The 18,392-nt window shown below is 46.2% G+C and overlaps 1 protein-coding gene across 1 annotated transcript in view; it reads left to right on the top strand.

The window, feature by feature from the left end:
* Nucleotides 1-18,392, top strand: part of LOC138526423 (neuronal pentraxin-1-like) — a 157,403-nt gene that overhangs the window by 67,998 nt on the left and 71,013 nt on the right. The window contains exon 3 of the mRNA XM_069637156.1: nucleotides 16,490-16,737. Coding sequence (XP_069493257.1) covers nucleotides 16,490-16,737 — 248 coding nt within the window. The remainder of the gene's footprint in view (nucleotides 1-16,489; nucleotides 16,738-18,392) is intronic.

The following is an 18,392-nucleotide window of genomic DNA, read 5'->3' as shown; positions in this document are numbered from 1 at the left end:
AGGTCTTGTGAGGTAAGCATTCGCCGTCTGACCATCCTGTTCCAGGTTGGACTCATCGAGTTGGTGCAAGATCCTATAAAGGTTTGCGGGTAGGGGGCTCTGTAAACTGTTCGAGGGTTATCATTTATTTTGCCTCTTGGTCCCCCACAATCTGTTCATGAGATCTCTGACCCGGAGGGACAACTGTCTTGGGGTTTCATGTGAACGTAACCATATTCCTCTTAAGTCACATTCGCAAGTGTTCAGCATCAGGCCCCAAAGGCTCCAGGACCCCCTCCTTCATATCTTCATAGTAGGTGTTGCCTTCATGCTTCAGGGCCTGAAAAGACTGCTGGGTAGTTGTAGTACTTGTAGATTTTCTCTTCATGTTGATGCTTCCTGGGAACCATTAACCATCCCAGGGGTCTGAGGAGTATGGTGCATTCTGGTAGCTGTAGCGATTCGAGCAACGCACTGAATGAGAAGAGAAATAGATCAGCCAGGACAGAGAACGATAGGCATTGTGGAAGGGAAAGAGGCACCAAACTGCATCCATAGCTCCACGCATACCGGCTAGCCACGGACAGGGGTCCCCCTCAACTCCTGCACGCCACCTCTGAGGTCTTGCCCCGGTAGTCTGAATAGCACGAGTTGAGAGGGATACTTAGCACCCCTTGAAAGGATCAGACCCCTGACCCTGTCACACTGATAGCGTCACAAAACATACCTCAGATAGAAGAGCATTGGTGGATCAAAGGGGGACGGACTGAGGTAATAGCTCTGAATTTCAACTGATGGTTCTGCCCTTCAACATTGCTAGTTCCATGCCGGCATTGGTAGTGTAGGAGGCAGAGAACTGATGGCATACTGGAAATGGGTGAAATCCATCAAATGATGATATCTTCAGGATCAACCGCGTTCCCCTCGTTCAATCATGTCCACCTCAAATACCTACACCAGTTTTAGGTTTCTAGTATGCGTTTATTGATGATGATATGGCGGGCTGTACCAGTTCAATGGCCAGGCTAAAAAAATAAAACCAATGGAGTGCCTCAGTGATATAGAGCTTTTTGGGGTAAAATATCCTTTCCACCATATTAAGATGGATTTTTAGTAAAGAGAGTTCACAATATATTATATATAACTCAAACTTTAGATAGCATATACTTACCTTTTTATTTTTTAATCTTGACAATCAATGTGCTCTGCTCACATAAAGTTACAAGGCTCAAACCCAGTACATCTGGCTGTTCGCTACCCTCGGGCAAGTATTCTACCTTTACTCCTCAATGTTCCGACTACAACACGACCTGAGCACTTACGTTACTAAGAACAGTGCATCTGTGTGCTTTGTGGACAGGCCATGTTGTATTACAATGTGTTATAAAGCTTTTATATTGTGCCATTCACCACCAGAGTGGATTTATGGCGCTGCCCCCTTGTTCAAGAAAATGGCGTATTGTGTCCCTGCATGAGGTAACAGACCATAGTGTGTGGAGAAAAAAGAAATGAACAGTGCAACATGTGGGGGTTAAAAGAAGTTTAGCAGATTTGGGAAAGGCAATGGTATTGTGATAGAGGATGGGGTGGGTGTGCGTGTGTGTACCAAAATTACTGTAAACATGGATGTGTGATTGCCCCGAGGTGTGCTAGGTAAGTCCTTGAAGTGTAAATGCCAGAATTGTCAGGTAACATTTTTTAGATTTCTTTTGATGCCTACTGCAGATCACAGGTTTATGAGCTGGGAATGCAAGCCAACTGTCAGGAGTGACAAAGCCAAAGATAGGCTGTGCAAAAAGATGACTACATGTTAGGACTGATTTTCTATACTCTGGCCTGGTGGACAGATGTATAGAAGGACAACCTATATTCTGACAGGGACAACTCTGGCGAGTCGTAGACAAACTAGTTCAGGTAGCAGTGACAGGTCGGTCTAGGCTAAGATCTTCAGAGCTGGTGAGCTTGTAAAGGGTCCACAGTGAGGTCACACAATGGGAGTCACAGATTACACTTAGACAGGATGTATAAAAATAGAGTTATTATTTATTGGCCAAAACACACTAAAGAAAAATGACTACTAGCAAGTAGAGTTATCACACAATACTAATAAACAATAGATACTTATATACAGTCACTTATTATAGGGCATAATACATATCAGAAACTCCTGCAAAGGAAAGGTTAGATTGGTATTATGCACTCAAAGTCTACAGAGATAATCCATAACTAATATTGCCTGGCCCTACGTTGTTTGGGGCCTTTTGGCCAATAGTTCAGGTAAAAGTTCCACAAAATCTTTGGTGTAGGATTAAATGCAGTTTGGGTCTCTGGGGTCCAGTGAAGGGTTCTTATGGTTAGGGTACAAGTAAAACTAACTACCAAATGTAGCCCCACCTTTCAGAGTTCTTGCGCAAGCAAGCAACGGCAAAGCCACAATTGTTGGAATAAAGGTTTATTATAAGCCCATTGACTTATAATTGGAGTATAAGGGTTAGGTAAGAAGCTCTGTAATTTACCCCCTGTACTCTTTCCCAGACTTGGCAGGACAAAGGAAGACAGTCTGAGGTTGCTTTTCAAAGTCACAGTCCTCAATTCACAGGGATGCAGCTTCTAGCTGCCCTCCGGTTGGTGTCTTTCACTGTTGCAAGGATTCTTGATAGGAGATTGCAGCAAACAAAGATGCAGGACCCCTCTCAGGACTGGCCTCGGGTCAGGTAAGTGATTTCAAATGGTGGTTACCGCAGCACGCCAACGCAAAGGGACTCAGCAGCTGCAGTCAGACTTTCCCTCCTATCTCGGGTCCCCTTGGTGCTACGACGCCGAAATTCCATAGAGGTCAGTCTCATAGTGCCAGCTGGGGATCCCCCAAATTCCAGGTTGAAACTGAGAACGGTGGTGCCGGGAGCACGTTAGCCCAAAGTCGAAGCTGGTCGACCACAGGACTGTTCCAGGGCACTTCCAAAGTCTCCCTTTGGCATGGAGCAAAGCAGACGTCAGGAATGGATGGTCCCTCCACTCCAAGGGTTGCAGCTCCTTCGCAGGACTGCTAAAGATCACAAGCAAGACAGGGCTCCTCCAGGATAGCAGCAGAAGTTGGTTGCCAGGCTTCCTTCAGTCAGGTCTCAGGTTTCTTTGTGGGTCTTGCAGCTCGATAGCATTCTTGGCTCCTTCAGGTTTCTCCAGGAGCTCTGAAGAATGGGTGAAGAGGGCCTCTTCTTATCCTAAAACCCTGCTAAGAGCTGCTGCCCTCACTAGCAAGTAGCAGGACTATCTAACACACACACCCCAGCAGTGGTCCAATCAGAACCACTGGCAGGAACATTCATGCATACATTTCAGACACACTGTAATCAGTTTGTGGGTTGGGACCAGACAGTCCCAGCCCACAACCAGCCAGCAAGCACACACAGCACTCCAGTAGCCCACCAAAAGCTTCTGCTTTCCCAGGCATTGGAAGTCCTAATAAGGATTTTCCAGGCCTCTGAGGCCAGGAAGAAGGTTAAAGAACAATATGGCAAAAGGACGAGCAAAAAATATTGTGGCACGGCCATGTTTGTCCAGCAGCCACAGTTTATAGCCAAATGCGGTAAATGCGGTAAGGCTAAAACGAAAATTCCCAAAAAGTGGGAAAAAGTCACTGCTGCCACCAGTTTATCCTTTTAGCACACTTAGAGTAACCAACAATCCTCTGAGTGTTAGTCTTGGGCAAAACAAAAATGTACCCCATTGTACTGCAGTGTAAGCTGCACTGTACAATGATAAAAAGTTACCACAAGTAATAAATAACTAAACAAAGTAGTAACACAGTAACACGACTAAGGGAAATAAGGTTTCCTGGTACTGACATTCTGAAGGATATGTCAGTTTCCCCATGACATATGAGCAAAAGCCAGTGTAGTGAAGCTTAAGGCTTCACTGCACTGTAAAACGTACAGGTCAGATTGAAAAATAAAAGCAAAAAGTTTGGGGGTTCCATAAAGATGGAAGGAAAGGTGCAGTCAAGTGAAATCTTTCCTAACACTACATACAATTACAATGGGAGGAAAGGAATAGGTAAGAAGATAGTAGATAGCACTCTACAGAAGCCATATGTGCATGGCCTTCCTTGAGGATGAATTTGCTGATACAAGCTGCGGGGCATGTGGAATTAGCATAATTTAGCCACCATGCAAAGTCAACACCACTAGGTCAAATGCCTGAAGCAAGTGAGTATGCCACAGACAAATGATGCTATACTAACATGCAAGGGCAACAATGTGCAATGAAGCCCAGCGTACAAATACGTTCTGAAACAATGAAAAGTCCAAATAGGTTTATTTATTTATTCCGTATTCATAAAGCAAATATACAGTAAATGGTGTTTCAAGGCGTCACAAGACATAAAAAGGGAGGGGCAACAGGGAAGAAAACAACAATAACGGTCCTAGTGGGCCTTGTGTCATTCAGATCATGCAAGTGCAGTAACAAGAAGTGCATGGGGGGAGACGGTGAAGAGGGGGTTGCAGGTCGGGGGAAGGGATAATGCTAGGTTGGAGGGGATGTGCAGGGCAGAGTGGAGGCACACAAGGGCAAGGGGGAGGAGGAGGGGATGAAGAGGACCCCTGGGGCTAGGCAAGTGTGTAGGGGAGGCCTGGTGGGCAGGTGCCAGCGGATGCAGGGAGTGAGGACCACATGCTAAGTGTGAGGACAAGGGTGTACCAGGCTCGGTAGGAATGCACACCCACCATGCTAGTCAGGGAAAGGTGGCCCAGAAGGCCAAGTGCAGGTAGGGGTGTGGTCAGGGAGACCGGGGTGCTGGGGTAGACTGGGCAAGGAGGCCCTGCTGTCCTGCAGGACTCAGAAGGGACCAGGGAGCCAGTCAATGCAGCAGAGGGGGGCATTACCAGGGGATGGGGAGAGGGAAGGAAGAAGAGAAAAGGAGGGTCTAGAGAAGCTTCCGGAACTTAAGGAAATCCAGCTCAAGCCTTAGAGGGGCACGGAGTCCATTCCAGAGGCCTGCCAAAGAGAGAGACCTTCCCCTGACTCGCTGCTTGAAAAATAATCTGATCTGCAGAGAGTTGGAGCTAGAAGACTGAAGGGCTCAAACATGGAGTTATTGCAGGAGAGAGAGTTGTTTGTAGTGGGGTTCCAGGGCCCAGAAAACCTTGTGTATGATGCAGAGGGTCTTAAAGTTTACCCTCACAGCCACCAGGAGCCAGTGGAGAGATTTTAGGGCCGGAGAGATGGGGTCCCTGGGCTTGAGACCAAGGATAAGTCTTGCAGTCCTATTCTGGATTAGTTGAAGGGGGCGAAGGGAGGATAAAGGCAGATTGAGGAACAGGCTGGTGCAGTAGTGCAGTTTAGAGAGGATCAGAGCTCTGGAGACATTGAGTTTCAGGGGAAGGTGAAGAAAGGGAGAATGCCTCTGAGGAGATGTAGCTGAAAGAGGGCCTTCTTGGCAAGGTCTGCGATGTGAGGAGAGAAGGAGAGAGAGAGAGGTCGATGTTGACGCCAAGGTTTTTAGTCTCACAAGAGGGTGGGGGGAGGGGCCCCATGGAGAGCGGCCAGAGAGTTGGAGGGAAGGAGGGAGCAGGGGTCCAAATGAGAAGGATCTCAGTCTTACTGGCATTAAGGCAGAGGTCGCTTTCTGCGCACCATACCTGAATAACAGTCAGACAGTCAGGAATGAGAGAGGAAGAAGAGGAGGAAGTGGAGGGAAGCTTAAAGGAGAGCTGTGTGGCATAACACTGGAAGTGAGGAGGGAAGGTGAAGATCAAGTGGGCCAGAGCGGCAAGGTCTATGTTTAAGAGCCACGGCGAGAGGATAGAGTGCTGAGGGACGCCGCAGGTGGAGGGCATGGTGGAGGAGAGGAAAGGGCCCAATTGATCCTGGGAAGGTTGGCCATATAGGAAGGAGGAGAAATCAGTCCAGTGCCAGGAACGTGATGCCAAGGGTATCACAGCGATGATTTATAAGGGTGGCATGGTTGACTGTATCAAAGGCAGAGGGAAGATTGAGATGAATGAGAATGGAAGGAGAGTTGGAATATAGATTTTAGAGCAAGTCTTCACAGGTGTTCAGGAGAGCAGTTTCCATGCCTCTGGCTGCTCTAAAGCAAGACTGGTGGTCGTGGAGACAACCAACAGATTCAGTGAGGTGGATCAGTTGGGAGATGACCAACTTCTCCAAGAGTTTGCCCAGGAAGGGGTTAATGGGGATAGGGCGGTAGTTAGCCGGGCAGGAAGGGTCGGCAGAAGGCTTTTTAAGGAGAGGGTGCACAAGGGAGTGCTTTAGGGGTAGTGGGAAGGAGCCGGTGGCAAAAGAATGATTGCATAAATCAGCCAAGGCTGGAGCAAGGGAGGCAATGTTGTCCTTGATAGTTCTGGAGAAGCAGGCGAGTACCTGTTTGGAGGAGACGTTCATAAAGAGGACTTGTTTAGAGACCTCATCCGGTGCTATAGCCGATAAGGAGGAGAGTAGGAGGGAAGGGGCGAGGGGTGCCAAAGGAGGCCTGAGAGTGGGTGAGGGAGGATGGAGGGGAGTAGAGTAGAATGAGGACAGGATGTCCTGAGATTTGGTTGTGAAGTGGGAGGTCAGTGCAGAGGGCCTGGGATGGCAGAGGAAAAGTGGAGACTGCAGTAGGATTGGCAAGTTCCTTGGAGATTTTGAACATTTCAGTCATGTTTTTGGAGGCCCCAGAGTTGCAGGCTTGGATATGGGCCATCTTCTTCGAGCGGATGGCGAGTCTGTCCTTCCTTTGGAGAAGGCAACAGGCCAGTCTGTCAGTGGATGTGCTTGAAATCAGCCACTTCCATTCATCAACTTGCGTTTCAGAGAGGCTAGGTCGGAGTCATACCACGTGTTGCGCTTGGAGGCAGGCTTCATGCGGGTCCTCATGACAGAGGCAAGGATGTCCAGGGTGTTGGAGATTGAGAGGTGAAGGTTAGCAAGGGCTGTGTCAGTGTGAGAGTCAGTGGCTGGAGTGGGGGGGAATGAAAGTGGTGGTCAAAAGCAACAGCTGACACACGCTTCATGTGTCGAATGACGAAGAAGGAGACTGGCAGTGTAGGCAAAGGCTTAGCAGGGGAACCCAAGAGATCCAGATGAGAGGACATGAGAGCATGGTCATACCAGGAGAGAAGTGTTGTGAGGGGGTTGGAGATAGGGATGTCTGCTGAGATGAGAGCATCCAAGATGTGTCTGGCTGAGTGGGTAAGACCGGAGGGAAGAATGTTGAGGGAAAGTCACAGAGGCTGCAGAAGAGTCCAGTGGCTGCATCAGGAGAGTCAAGGTGAATACTGAAGTCTCCAAAGAGGAGCAGCTTGAGGTAGATGCCAGGAGAGAAGTATCTTGCAGCCCTCAGGAGGAGTGTGTCAGAAACAGGGACAGAGCTGGCAGTGGACCACGTCTCAGTGTGAGCGAGGACGTCAAGGGCAAAGTCTTCAAGGAGATGACAGATGTCAGAGGAGTGTTTAATAGAGTTGAGTATAGCTAAGTGAAGCTGGTTGCCATCTTTGAAGTTCTTCTGAGGAGGGGTACAGTGATGTAGTACACACCGTCAGTGGTGGAGAATGGGCCAGGAAGTGTCAGAAGGGGGAGTGGCAGTAGAAGATAGATGCTTATCAAGAAGGAGGAGGTTGGGCTGAGAGCCCTGGGCCATGACAGTGCCATTCTGGTAGACATTAATAACGCACCTAGAGTATGGGTGAAGAAGAGAAAAGGGAGAGGACTGAGACCATATGGGGAGTCCATAGGTTCGCAAAAGTAGCAACAAAGAGGTGTTGACATAGGTGTCAGCGATGGGCAGGACTGGGTTGGAAGCCTGGGTGGAAGCGAGGAGATCCTTCTTGACTTTTTTCCTTCCAGGCCTGGAAAGAGAGGTAGGATATGTGATAGAGTAGCAGTTAGAGCAAATAGGGGAGATGGAGAGCCTCATGGAGGGAGTGGGCAGAGAGATGGAAGGGGAAGAGAGAGATTGAGAAACTGCCCAATGAACTCACCAGGTGGCCTAGCAGCAAGACAGGCGTGGACGAATCAGGTGCACAACGTCACACAGGTCACCAAGCGTGGTATTGAGCTGCTACAGCTGCTATGAGGAAAGTGCATGAAATCACCAGTCACAAAGCAATTCTTGTGATTGTTGTGATTGCATTACCATCTCATACTTCACTCATAGCACCTCAGCATGGGTATCTTTCACCCTGCTATCAATGCTTGACATAGTCTCGCTAATCTTGGAGAATTTCTACAGTAGGAGATCCATCTTCGCTCCTTCTGAGATATTCTTCTGCTCCCCATGTCTTCTGTTCTGCGGCAAATTAATACAAACACTGATTTTCCGCTACCGATTGCTTCCCCACAACAACCCTAAAGGCTGTGGGCCTGGATCCACCTCAGTGTTACTGGCTCTTAATCCTGTGGGGATCCTAGCCAATGGTCAGCTTCTGTGTCATATGTAAGAGATTGGTGAGACAGTCTAGTGAGAAAGCCCTTATTAGGCATGTGCCTCGGTCTGCTGAGCTTTCCTCAGTTCCTTGGCTGGGGGACAGCTTGTTGTCATTGTAAGACAATGGGTCGCACTCTCAGCCTGCTGGACTAATAGCCTATAACTGTGCCATAAGAACACCCCTCCAAGATGGCTGTCATATCAGCACAGAGACCCAAGCTCCGCCAGGCAGACTATGTCCAAATAGGCCATGCCGGCCCACTAGCGCTCACCGAGGCAATCTTCCTCCTACAGCTGCAGTCTTCCACACAGCAAACGAAAGGCACCTTGTTCTCTCTGTGCCTGTGTTGGACCCTGCGTTGACCTCAGTGGGGGAGACAGATTCTCAATCTCCAGTGACGCTAGTAGACGGAACCACCTGCAAAGCGTGTCTTTACTTCTCACTTCTGCCCCTTAAGTCGGTCACATCCAGTGGCTTCCCTTGCTGAGCAGGTTTCAGCTGCCTGATGGCCAACACCACTCCTCATATGGAGCCTCCTTCTTCGCAGTAGTTGCAGCAGGGATCCGCTGCGAAGTTCATGCTTTGCCAGCCATTTTGTCCGTGACAGTGGAGGTCGCTTGGCCCGCCGCTGTAAGTAGCGATCGGTCCATGACAATAAGGATAAGAAAGTTATAAAACTTTGAAGGAGAGCTGAACCCTGGGTGCACTATACTGCTGCTCCTTGGTGTTTGGAGGATGTCCGCCAGCAGAGGCTGAGCAGGCCAGGCCACAAAAGCAGGCCAGCAGCGGGCATGGCTGGCAGGTTTGTAGTGGCTCCAAATCCGAATACAATCCATGGAGGACCAATCTGCAAAGGCGTTCTTCTCCTTTTCACACCGGCTCCAGCTCCATGTCGGCCACAGGCCCCTCCCCCGGGTGGCGTCAATGGTGTACCTCGGGTCACCTCCAAGGTGGAGAATCGAACAATCTGTGGAGAGATGCCTCTACATCCAGGGACGTCATTTAAGGGTTGCCATTTTCTTTTATGAAAGCTCATGTGCTGTAGCCAGCGCCATGTGGCTGTTTGCTTCTGGGCTGAATGGCTTTCTTGTTTAGACTCCTCAAAAAAAGAACCATGGTTCCACATGTCTAACACTTTCAGCAGTGACCCTAAATAAGAAAGAATAGGAATACCAAATAATTTGTCTTTCAAGAATTCTATACAATAATTGCTAGATTCATTAAAGGTTTATTTCAGTCACACTTCAGGAGGTGAGTAACTCGTTTAGTCTGTTCTTAACACCTCAACTTAGCCTTTCATCCTTCTGTGGTCAATAAATGAGGACCAACACAGCTTGGGTGATATTGTCTGTACATTTTTCTCTATATAAAGCGCTTAAGTGTAAGTGCTATATAATAATACATCATTATCATTTGGCCATGGACGCTTGCTTGCATTCACAGTAATTTGGTAATATGGGCATATACACACTGATTTTAACGATACATATGGCGATCCATTCTTGGATGAAATGTATATCACATTATAGTGATCTCGAAATCATATTTTTCGTAGTGTACTTAGGAACAATGCTATGTGATGCCACTTCCTGTTTTGTGAAGGGGTGAAAGGTTGTGTTCCATCGCTTCCTGTAATATCACTTCGGGTTGGGTCAAATTACATCACTTCCTGTGATGTCATCAGAGGTCAAGGGTCGAGTGATGTCACTTCCGCTACACCTGGCATTTTGGTGAAATTACATCCCTGTCTACATCCAGTACATGTAGCCACACAGTGATCGGCTGTGCACACCGAGGAGGGTACTCCAGGAAAAACAGAGAGGGCTGGGGACAGGACACACCAAGTGAGCCCTGTGAAAGAAAATGGCTCACTGAGTAGAACCCCTGGATTACTGGTCAGGTGGGGTTGTATTGGGGGCGCACTCCTGGGTAATCAGTGCTTACTTCTGAGCACTCGTGGTTCACGGAAGAGTATCTACGGTAAGTCAAATATAATCCAAACCCAGAAGCGTTTCAGAGCCCAATGAAAGGAACTCCACACTCACTAAAGGTACCAGAATCCACAAAAGAATGCTTCGTGTTCACTGCTAATCATTTCGTAGTGATACGCTCTCCAAGCAGCGGAAGAACACTCGTCGCTCAGTTAAACGTAATCTAGACTGACTGCTTCAGGTTCCTGCACAGAGCCTCGGGTGCAAAGGCCTCTCTGCCTGGTCTGCACCCCCTCCTTGTGCAATATAAAGACGACACCCCTGGCCATTACATAAGTGTACGAGCTGGGTGCGATTGGTTGGTTCCTTAAAACCTGGTACCTTCCGATTAAGTTACCAGTTCTCCCCTAAAATAACTGTGCAATAGCAAAGGCGTAGGGGCCCCAAGAGAGGGTGCATGGAATAACTTGGTAAGTGAATCCAGGTGATCATCTATTTAAAGTGATTTACATTTCCACAGACATTTTCTGGGAATATGGTTGGCATTTTTCGGCTCAGCCTCAAATTCGTTGTAAGAATATAGTTTGACCCCTTTGCCTCCCCATTAATTATGCAAATTTCACATCTCACCAACTCACATACTCATCGGCACACACCTCTAATAGTGAGGGGCTACTTTTACGCTTTTAAAATGCCATCTTATTATGTTTTAGCTGCTATTCGTGTGATTTTGTTTTATAGTCATTCCATCGACAGCCAAAGCATCTAATGCCATCCCATCTAAAAAAAAGCATCTTAAAAAAAGCATCTAATGCATTTAAAACAAATAATAATAATTTAATGGGGGGTCCTCCCCAACCCCCCTTTTTTAACCTTTAAAACCCATTTGTATTAAACTAAACCCTTTACCATCTAAAAAGATGCATTCAATGCTTTTTTTATATGCTTTTTTGTTGTTGATGGTTTGGCTGTCGATGCTTTGGTTGTAGATGCAATGACCGGATACCGTGATTTTATGTTACATTTCTGAGCTTTTAATTCACATTTCAAACTTCCTATAATCTCATATCTAAGATGCCATTTCATATCAGTATACTTTGCAGATAGCGAGGAGCTACTTTTGGGATTGATCAAATGTCACCTTAAAGGATTTTATGCACTATTCATGTTATCTTATGTTTCGTTACTCAGCTTTTCCACCACACCCATCACCATTTATGAAATTTATAATCTTACTTCTATACCTTGCCCATGGTGGCTCCACCAAGCATATGAGGCACTCCCACCAGTGGCCTCTGTAGACACTTCACTTTTACACTCTCTCGCAGATTGATACATTGTACACAGTGTGTAATCAGGATCTGGGAATAAGCAGATGAGCGGAGGGGGGGGCAGTCTGGAGGCGCCCTTCATTACCATAAGCAAAGTGCTCATTGTTACTGGAGGCATAAACATTTAGTACTGAGAAGGGACTACCTGCAATATGAAGACTCCTCATTCCCAATTCAACTTCCTTAGTTAGTTAGTTAACAGGCTGAGAGTAGTATTAGCATAATTGACATAAAAACATTTGACCTAAAACATTTGATCAGATTTTTCGGACCTTTTTTTGGGTCAAATTTAATTAAATATATATATAGGGGGTGGGTAAGGGTATAGATTAGGTTGAGTGGGGGGTGGGGGGTTATGGGGAGTCTCCCCCCACATTTTAGACCAAAATAAAATATCAAATAAATTCGATCAAATGTGATTAGGTCAAATGTTTTACGTCAAATAGACCCAAACTGGCTGAGAACCACCTAAATCCTCACTCTATCTTACTCAATGCTGTGTTCAGTAGGTCTCCTGGGACTTTTGCCCATCAGGATAGTGGACAGTGTTTGTCAGGCACTTGTGAGCGCTTGGGGTAGGAGCCAGCATCCCTTGCTGCTTCTCTAGGAAGTATACCCCATTGTCTCCAAAAAGCCCCAAACCCCTATCTCACAGTTTAGGGACCATCATGACATTCTCCCCACCTGCGCCCTCAACTGATGCTCAGAATGATGCTGAAAACCAGCATGGGGTTCTTGACAGTGCCGTTAATGAAATGAGGAGTAGGAAAAATAAAATGCAGAGTGTGGATTCCTCATAGTGCCCCATGAAGCTGGGTGCACCTTTCCTTGGCATGAAGGGTGTTGGTGCCACGTGGTTTTTTTCCTTAAAGGGGTTTTCCAGTGAGAGCCAGGGCAGCATGCCAAACTTAGGTTGCTTCCATGCATGTACAGGCTCTTCAACCCATGTAAATGACAAGGAGGCACTTGGTATGGATATCTCTGATTCTACCTCTGCGAGCAAGAGCTAAGAGACATTCAAGGCTTTTACTGGAGCGTTTGGAGGGATGATCAACAATTGTCCTCTCGATGTGCAGCCGGTCCGATAGCACAGCGAGTAGAGCGATTGCTTTGACATCTATGCAGAGCCTGCTGATTGCAGGTTCGTATCCCGGCAGGGCCAAACTCAGCCTTTCGTCCTTCCAAGGTCATAGCACTATATGAATGCGAAAATATGAATACATTATCATTATTATGCAAATGCAGGCAGCATGGTATAGGCTAAAGAGGCAAACAAGCAGCAAGTGATGCTCGCATTGAGTCAAGCATACAAATAATAAATATTGGCTAAAAGAGCTTTGGTTGACCAAAGGGGGTAAAAGCTATGAGTTTTGACTAATGAGACTGCCTTTCTGTGGCACATGGCCCAGGTCGGAAAAATCGAAATGGGCCTTTTTTAAATTCTTTCTAATAATGACATCTTTGGGACTCAACCAGTTGTGCTCAGGACATGCAGGGGCAGGCACTGCGACCATTGATGAATAACATGGAGACAGCGAGTTGCGAAATGAGAGACATGGGCCTCATAACGAGTTTGGTGGTATTTGGGTGGTAAACCAAACTGTATTACCATTACCGCCACTTAGTCCAGTGGCATTACTTCTGGATTACAAGTGCTGATGACGGTGTAAATCCCTATTTCTTTGAAATCCATAGGACTCAATTGGGCATTTCCGGCAGAATTACTGCAGCAGTTATTCCGCTGAAGGGGAATCCTCCAACTTTCCACCCACTTTATAGTTGGGCGGTGCAGTAATGCAGTGCTATATGGTAATACTGCTGCATGTAACTTGCACCACCCAATTCGTAATGAGGCCTGTTTTCTCACACGGCAGTTTCGGACATTTATCCAAGATATTGTGGAGCCAAGATAGTGCCCCCATCCGTCAGTGAAAGGGTAGTTTCAGGTGATAAAGAGGAGCTAAATGTCCAAATCTGGCTCTCAAGCACAGTAACTGGGAGATGTGAGGGCCCAAGTATCCAGGAACGGGTATGCCTATCTGTTGATAATGGTTGTTAGTTTAAATCTAATTCCTATTTTTATCAGATAAGAGTAAGAGAAGCATTGGGATGTAAAGTGATTGGCACTGGACCATACAATGGCGCGGCTTCAAGAAAAGGTTTTCTTCACTTGTGTCTGCCCTGGACACGTGCAAGTGGACAAAATTGCACCTCCCATTTGCACCTCTGCTGATTCATAAATGTGCACAAAAATTGTTTTGTGTGGGCAGATTTGCTTTTGTGAATCAGACCAGTTTCAAAATGCAGGCATTGACGGACCCGACACAGATCTGCAGCTCTTTCGCCTCTACCCGGCCTCCCCTGTGGCAGACCAGGCGCAAGGGAAAGCGCATTGCTGACAGGGATCTGAATAGACCCCTGTCAGCAATGATCTGAAGAAGACAGAAAGGCTCATGTTTCCTTTCTTTTTTAGGTTTTGGCCTCTTTGTGTACATTTAATATCTGGTGGAGCAAAATCTATTGCTTTGGATAGTGGTAGGTGCAAATGTGTATGAATGCACACCCACCATGGTGATGCTTCATTATTCCACCCTTTTGTATGTTTCTGACATTGTGATTTGCTGAAAGGTGAATATTTTGTCTGTGCCTTTGTTGCAATTGGTTGGATCTGCTGTCAGGTCAATGAAAAGGGTGCAAGAAGTCCAGGCTTGACTTCTATGTTAGTGTTTCTTTACCTTTTTTGTTTCACCTATGTATTTATTTTGTGTTAAGGTCTTTAATGGTTCCTATAACTTGTAATGCAGCCAACATATTGTTGTCACAGTATGATATTTAATTGAGAGAATTGACCCAGGACAACCAAAAACTATTGTCTTTGACGGTGTGCAGTCAAAAAATCGAAAACATTTTGTCGAAAGTCACAATATTGAAAACAAAAAGGTAGAAAAAAAAGTCGAAGGCCCTTTTTTTATTATATATTTTTTTGGGGTCCGGGAATAAAATAAAATGGGTAAAACAAAAACAAAAAAAGGGGGGAGGTTTGGGGGAGGAATCCCTCAATTTCGAATAAATAGCAATTTAAAAAAAAAATATGAAATTTTTGTTTTCAATTTTTGTTCTCGATATTATGACTTTCGAAAAAATGACATTCGATGATATCACTATAAACCGTCTTTGACAATGCTTAGGCAATATGACCAAAAGAGGAGGGCCATTGCCGGTCAGGTAAGGTAAGGTATTGCCCCTGTGGACAAAGGAGCCCAGGGGCATTTCCCGACCGGTAATGGCCCCCCTCCAAGGGTCATATTGCCATTAGTACCCCGGCACATCGTATGGAGGTACTAATTGCAATTTCTCTCAAGTCGAGAAACTGCTTCTCCCTTTCCATGACAGCCATTAAAATCAATGTGAAAAAAGTTTTTTAAAAAATGGCCACCAGGGAAAGGGCAAAGGGACTACACACAGTCGCAGGAAGAACTCTGAGGCTTCTCAGGCAGGTAATGCCTGGGATGGGGCCAATGAGCTTGCATTTTACAAGCTCATTGCCCCTTGCTGGAAACAAATTGCTTATATTTCCTCATCCTGGAAGAAAGCGAAAATATAAAAAATGCATTTATAATGGTGGATCCTTTAAGGCCAATCACTTCAAGTGCACCAACAGGGGGAGGGGTCTAACCTAGCCCATCACACAAATGGAGTAAGTGACCCAATGCATGTTCAGTTAGCAACGTGCCCCAAGATGTGAATATCCATGGTGGGGCTGGTTGCAAGTCCCTTACAACTGCAGCCAGCACCTCCTGCATCTCACCAGTTCCCTAAACCTATTTTTGGTTGTGAGGTCAGATCTGCGGGCGCAGCTGTACGAGAGCAAGGTGCCCTCACAGCTGTGTGTCAACAAATTGTGTGAACTGGGCACAATATTTTTATTTGGGGAAGGAGAGAGCAGACATCAAGGTACCTAATTCAATCGCTGATTATGTATCCACTGGACCCGTCCCCCCAACAATAGACCAGATCTAAGGTGTAGAGAGTGCCCAAGTCATTACATAACTGTTACCATGGCACCACCAACATCAGCATGTCTGAAGCTCAAATTCTGAAAGTCATTTTTGACACCAACTTATCCTTGATTCGACAAGTAAGTGCTTGGTTCCCAACCCAGAAAACTGCATAAACTGCAGAGCACTGAGAATTAGACAGATGTCCTCATGTTAAAAGTAGGGCTTAAAGGCCCTTCACTGGTTGACGTTCAACCAATGTATTGCCTTCAGAATTCAATGCCTGTCTCACAAAGCTATCCATTGTCAGGCATCTGAATAATTGTCCTCCAATCCAACCAACTAGATGCCTACGGTCAGCCTCACAATATCTGCTGGCTTCACAGTATCCAAAATATATGCGTTATGGAGGTAGATTGCTCCATCATCAAGACTTATCCCTCTGGAACTCACTCTCCCTACATCTTCACCTTAAACCGCACCATGGGAAGCTTAGACAAGCACTGAAGATGCACCGATTCCTGGTTGCATAGACTCTCTGTTCTCACCATCTCCATTTTCCCCTATTCCTCCGTGTCTGTTTGCAACACTACATATAATAGTGACTATACTGCGGTTGATCAGGGTTGGATAACACAGCGGTAGCAAAAGCCGTAGAATTGAGATAACCCCAAAGATGGTGCTGAAGACAAGTTTTAATGTCCTTTGATGTACTACTATATGGGTGCCATGACTTGGATAATGTGTGGGATGATTCTCAGTCTTCACCTTTCTAGATGTACCTCATACTCACTCCCCTACCCCATCCCGCATTTGTCTTGCAGGCGTCAAGGCCGCCAAGGCTTCAGATGGCTTCCGCATCGGTTTCCCCATGAGGAGCGACTACCTGTTCGTCAAGGTGAAGCGCACCATCTACCGTGAGCTATTTGCCTTCACCATCTCTTTGTGGCTGAAGACCAGCTCCTCCCCCGGGATGGGCACTCCGTTCTCCTACGCCGTGCCTGGCCAAGCCAACGAGTTGGTGCTTATCGAATGGGGCAACAACCCTATGGAGCTGCTGATTAACGACAAGGTGAGGGGAAACAACCGAGATAGGCTTGACCAGCGCTTCCATGTTGCATGGACATTATGGAACCTAATGGTGGTGAGTGACCACAGGCAGCAATCAGTGGATCACACTCGACAGCATAAAATGATGATGAGTCATAGAACACATATTGTACTGTCTATAAACTTAAGGCCTGATTCACAGAGCGTTTTCCAATGGGATTGGCCATTATAAAATGCTTCTGTGAATCAGGCGCTTTGAGGTGCTTGAGGTGCTTTACCACTAACAAATACCCTGCCCAAACCTAATTCTCGATCAATACCCTCCTACAATTTTTGATGCACTATGTCCTTTGAGCCCTCAAACACTCCCATAGTTGAGACAGTTGCATGAAGCTGATGAGATATTTCCTGGGTCACCACCCCACAGCTTCTTTGATCCAAAGCTTAAAGTCATTCATTAGGTGTAGATTTGATGTATAAGGCAATGGCGGACACCACTGACGCACGAGGCTCCTTTTATGAAATTGAGGCAACACTGGTGCAGTTTTAAAATGCCGCTGAGATTAGTTCTTCAAGCAGTCGCTCTTAAATAGAAAACAAGAGCTGAAGACATTTTAAGCATCAGAGAAATTAGTGGCCAAAGATGGGGCTGGGGTCATCTACCCTCTGCCAAATAATATCATACAATGGCAAATCTCCACTGGCATTCATTGTATGTTCACATAAGTATACATTGTGAAAATCCTAAATGTCCCACTCACCACTAGCCATTTACGAGTGGCAATTGTTGGGCTCTTGTAGAGAGCTGAAGGGGCGAGTGATTTTTTTTATACCTGGCTAGTAGCTTGAACCTTGACATGTTTACCTTCCAGCGGATAATGAGCCTTCCCTTGTTAAAATGTCAGATCCTAAAGCCAGGCCGGATGAGTCTCTAATCAGATTTGCTCAGTTTGATCCATATTTAGTTCTACGGGGAAGATAGGCAGTTAGTGTATCCCCATGCAGTCACGTGATAGCCCATCTAACAATGTTATGCTGCAGCCATTAATGCACATTGCATATTCACATTAACACTTACTAACAAGCATATTTTGAGAGCATCCCTTTTTTAAGAACATGACAATATATTTTGAGCCTGGTTTTATTCCGGTGATAGTGAAAGTCTGCCGCCTTCTTAGGCGCTGCCTACTGGTCACTAGGCTTCTAGGCAGTACTTCCTGCCAACAGACAAAGCTACATCGAACTTTAGAATTACAGGCCGATGGGTTGACAATACGGGCAACATTCTTCACAGTGGTCCCCAGAATGCTGTGCAAAGTAAAAGCCCACTAGCACAGAGCAAGCACCTTGACGCTACCCTTAGGAAATGGCCGCGCGAGCAGGGCCAGCCCCCTGGCTATGTATATACGCATAGCAGGAGGCCTTCGTGACAGGGCTGGAGGAACACAAGGGATGTGTGACAAGTGACAATTGTTATTAAGAAAAGGCGCTCGTAGTCAATAACCATTACAGTAGACATGTAGTAGGTGCAGATACTTTTACATTACTAATTGAAGACCTACATCATTTGGGCAGACGACCTATATCCCCATGCGACTTTTTATCAATAAGCTATTTCCTTATAGACTCTTTTTATGTGAAGTTAATTTTAGAATTGGGTTTTGCTATAGACTATTC

Source organism: Ambystoma mexicanum, chromosome 1q (genome assembly GCF_040938575.1).
Source record: "Ambystoma mexicanum isolate Mex_15411 chromosome 1q, UKY_AmexF1_1, whole genome shotgun sequence".
In the NCBI taxonomy this organism is placed as follows: Eukaryota; Metazoa; Chordata; class Amphibia; order Caudata; family Ambystomatidae; genus Ambystoma; species Ambystoma mexicanum.
The sequence above is the reverse complement of the archived record's forward strand: the minus strand, read 5'-3'. Positions and strand labels throughout refer to the sequence as shown.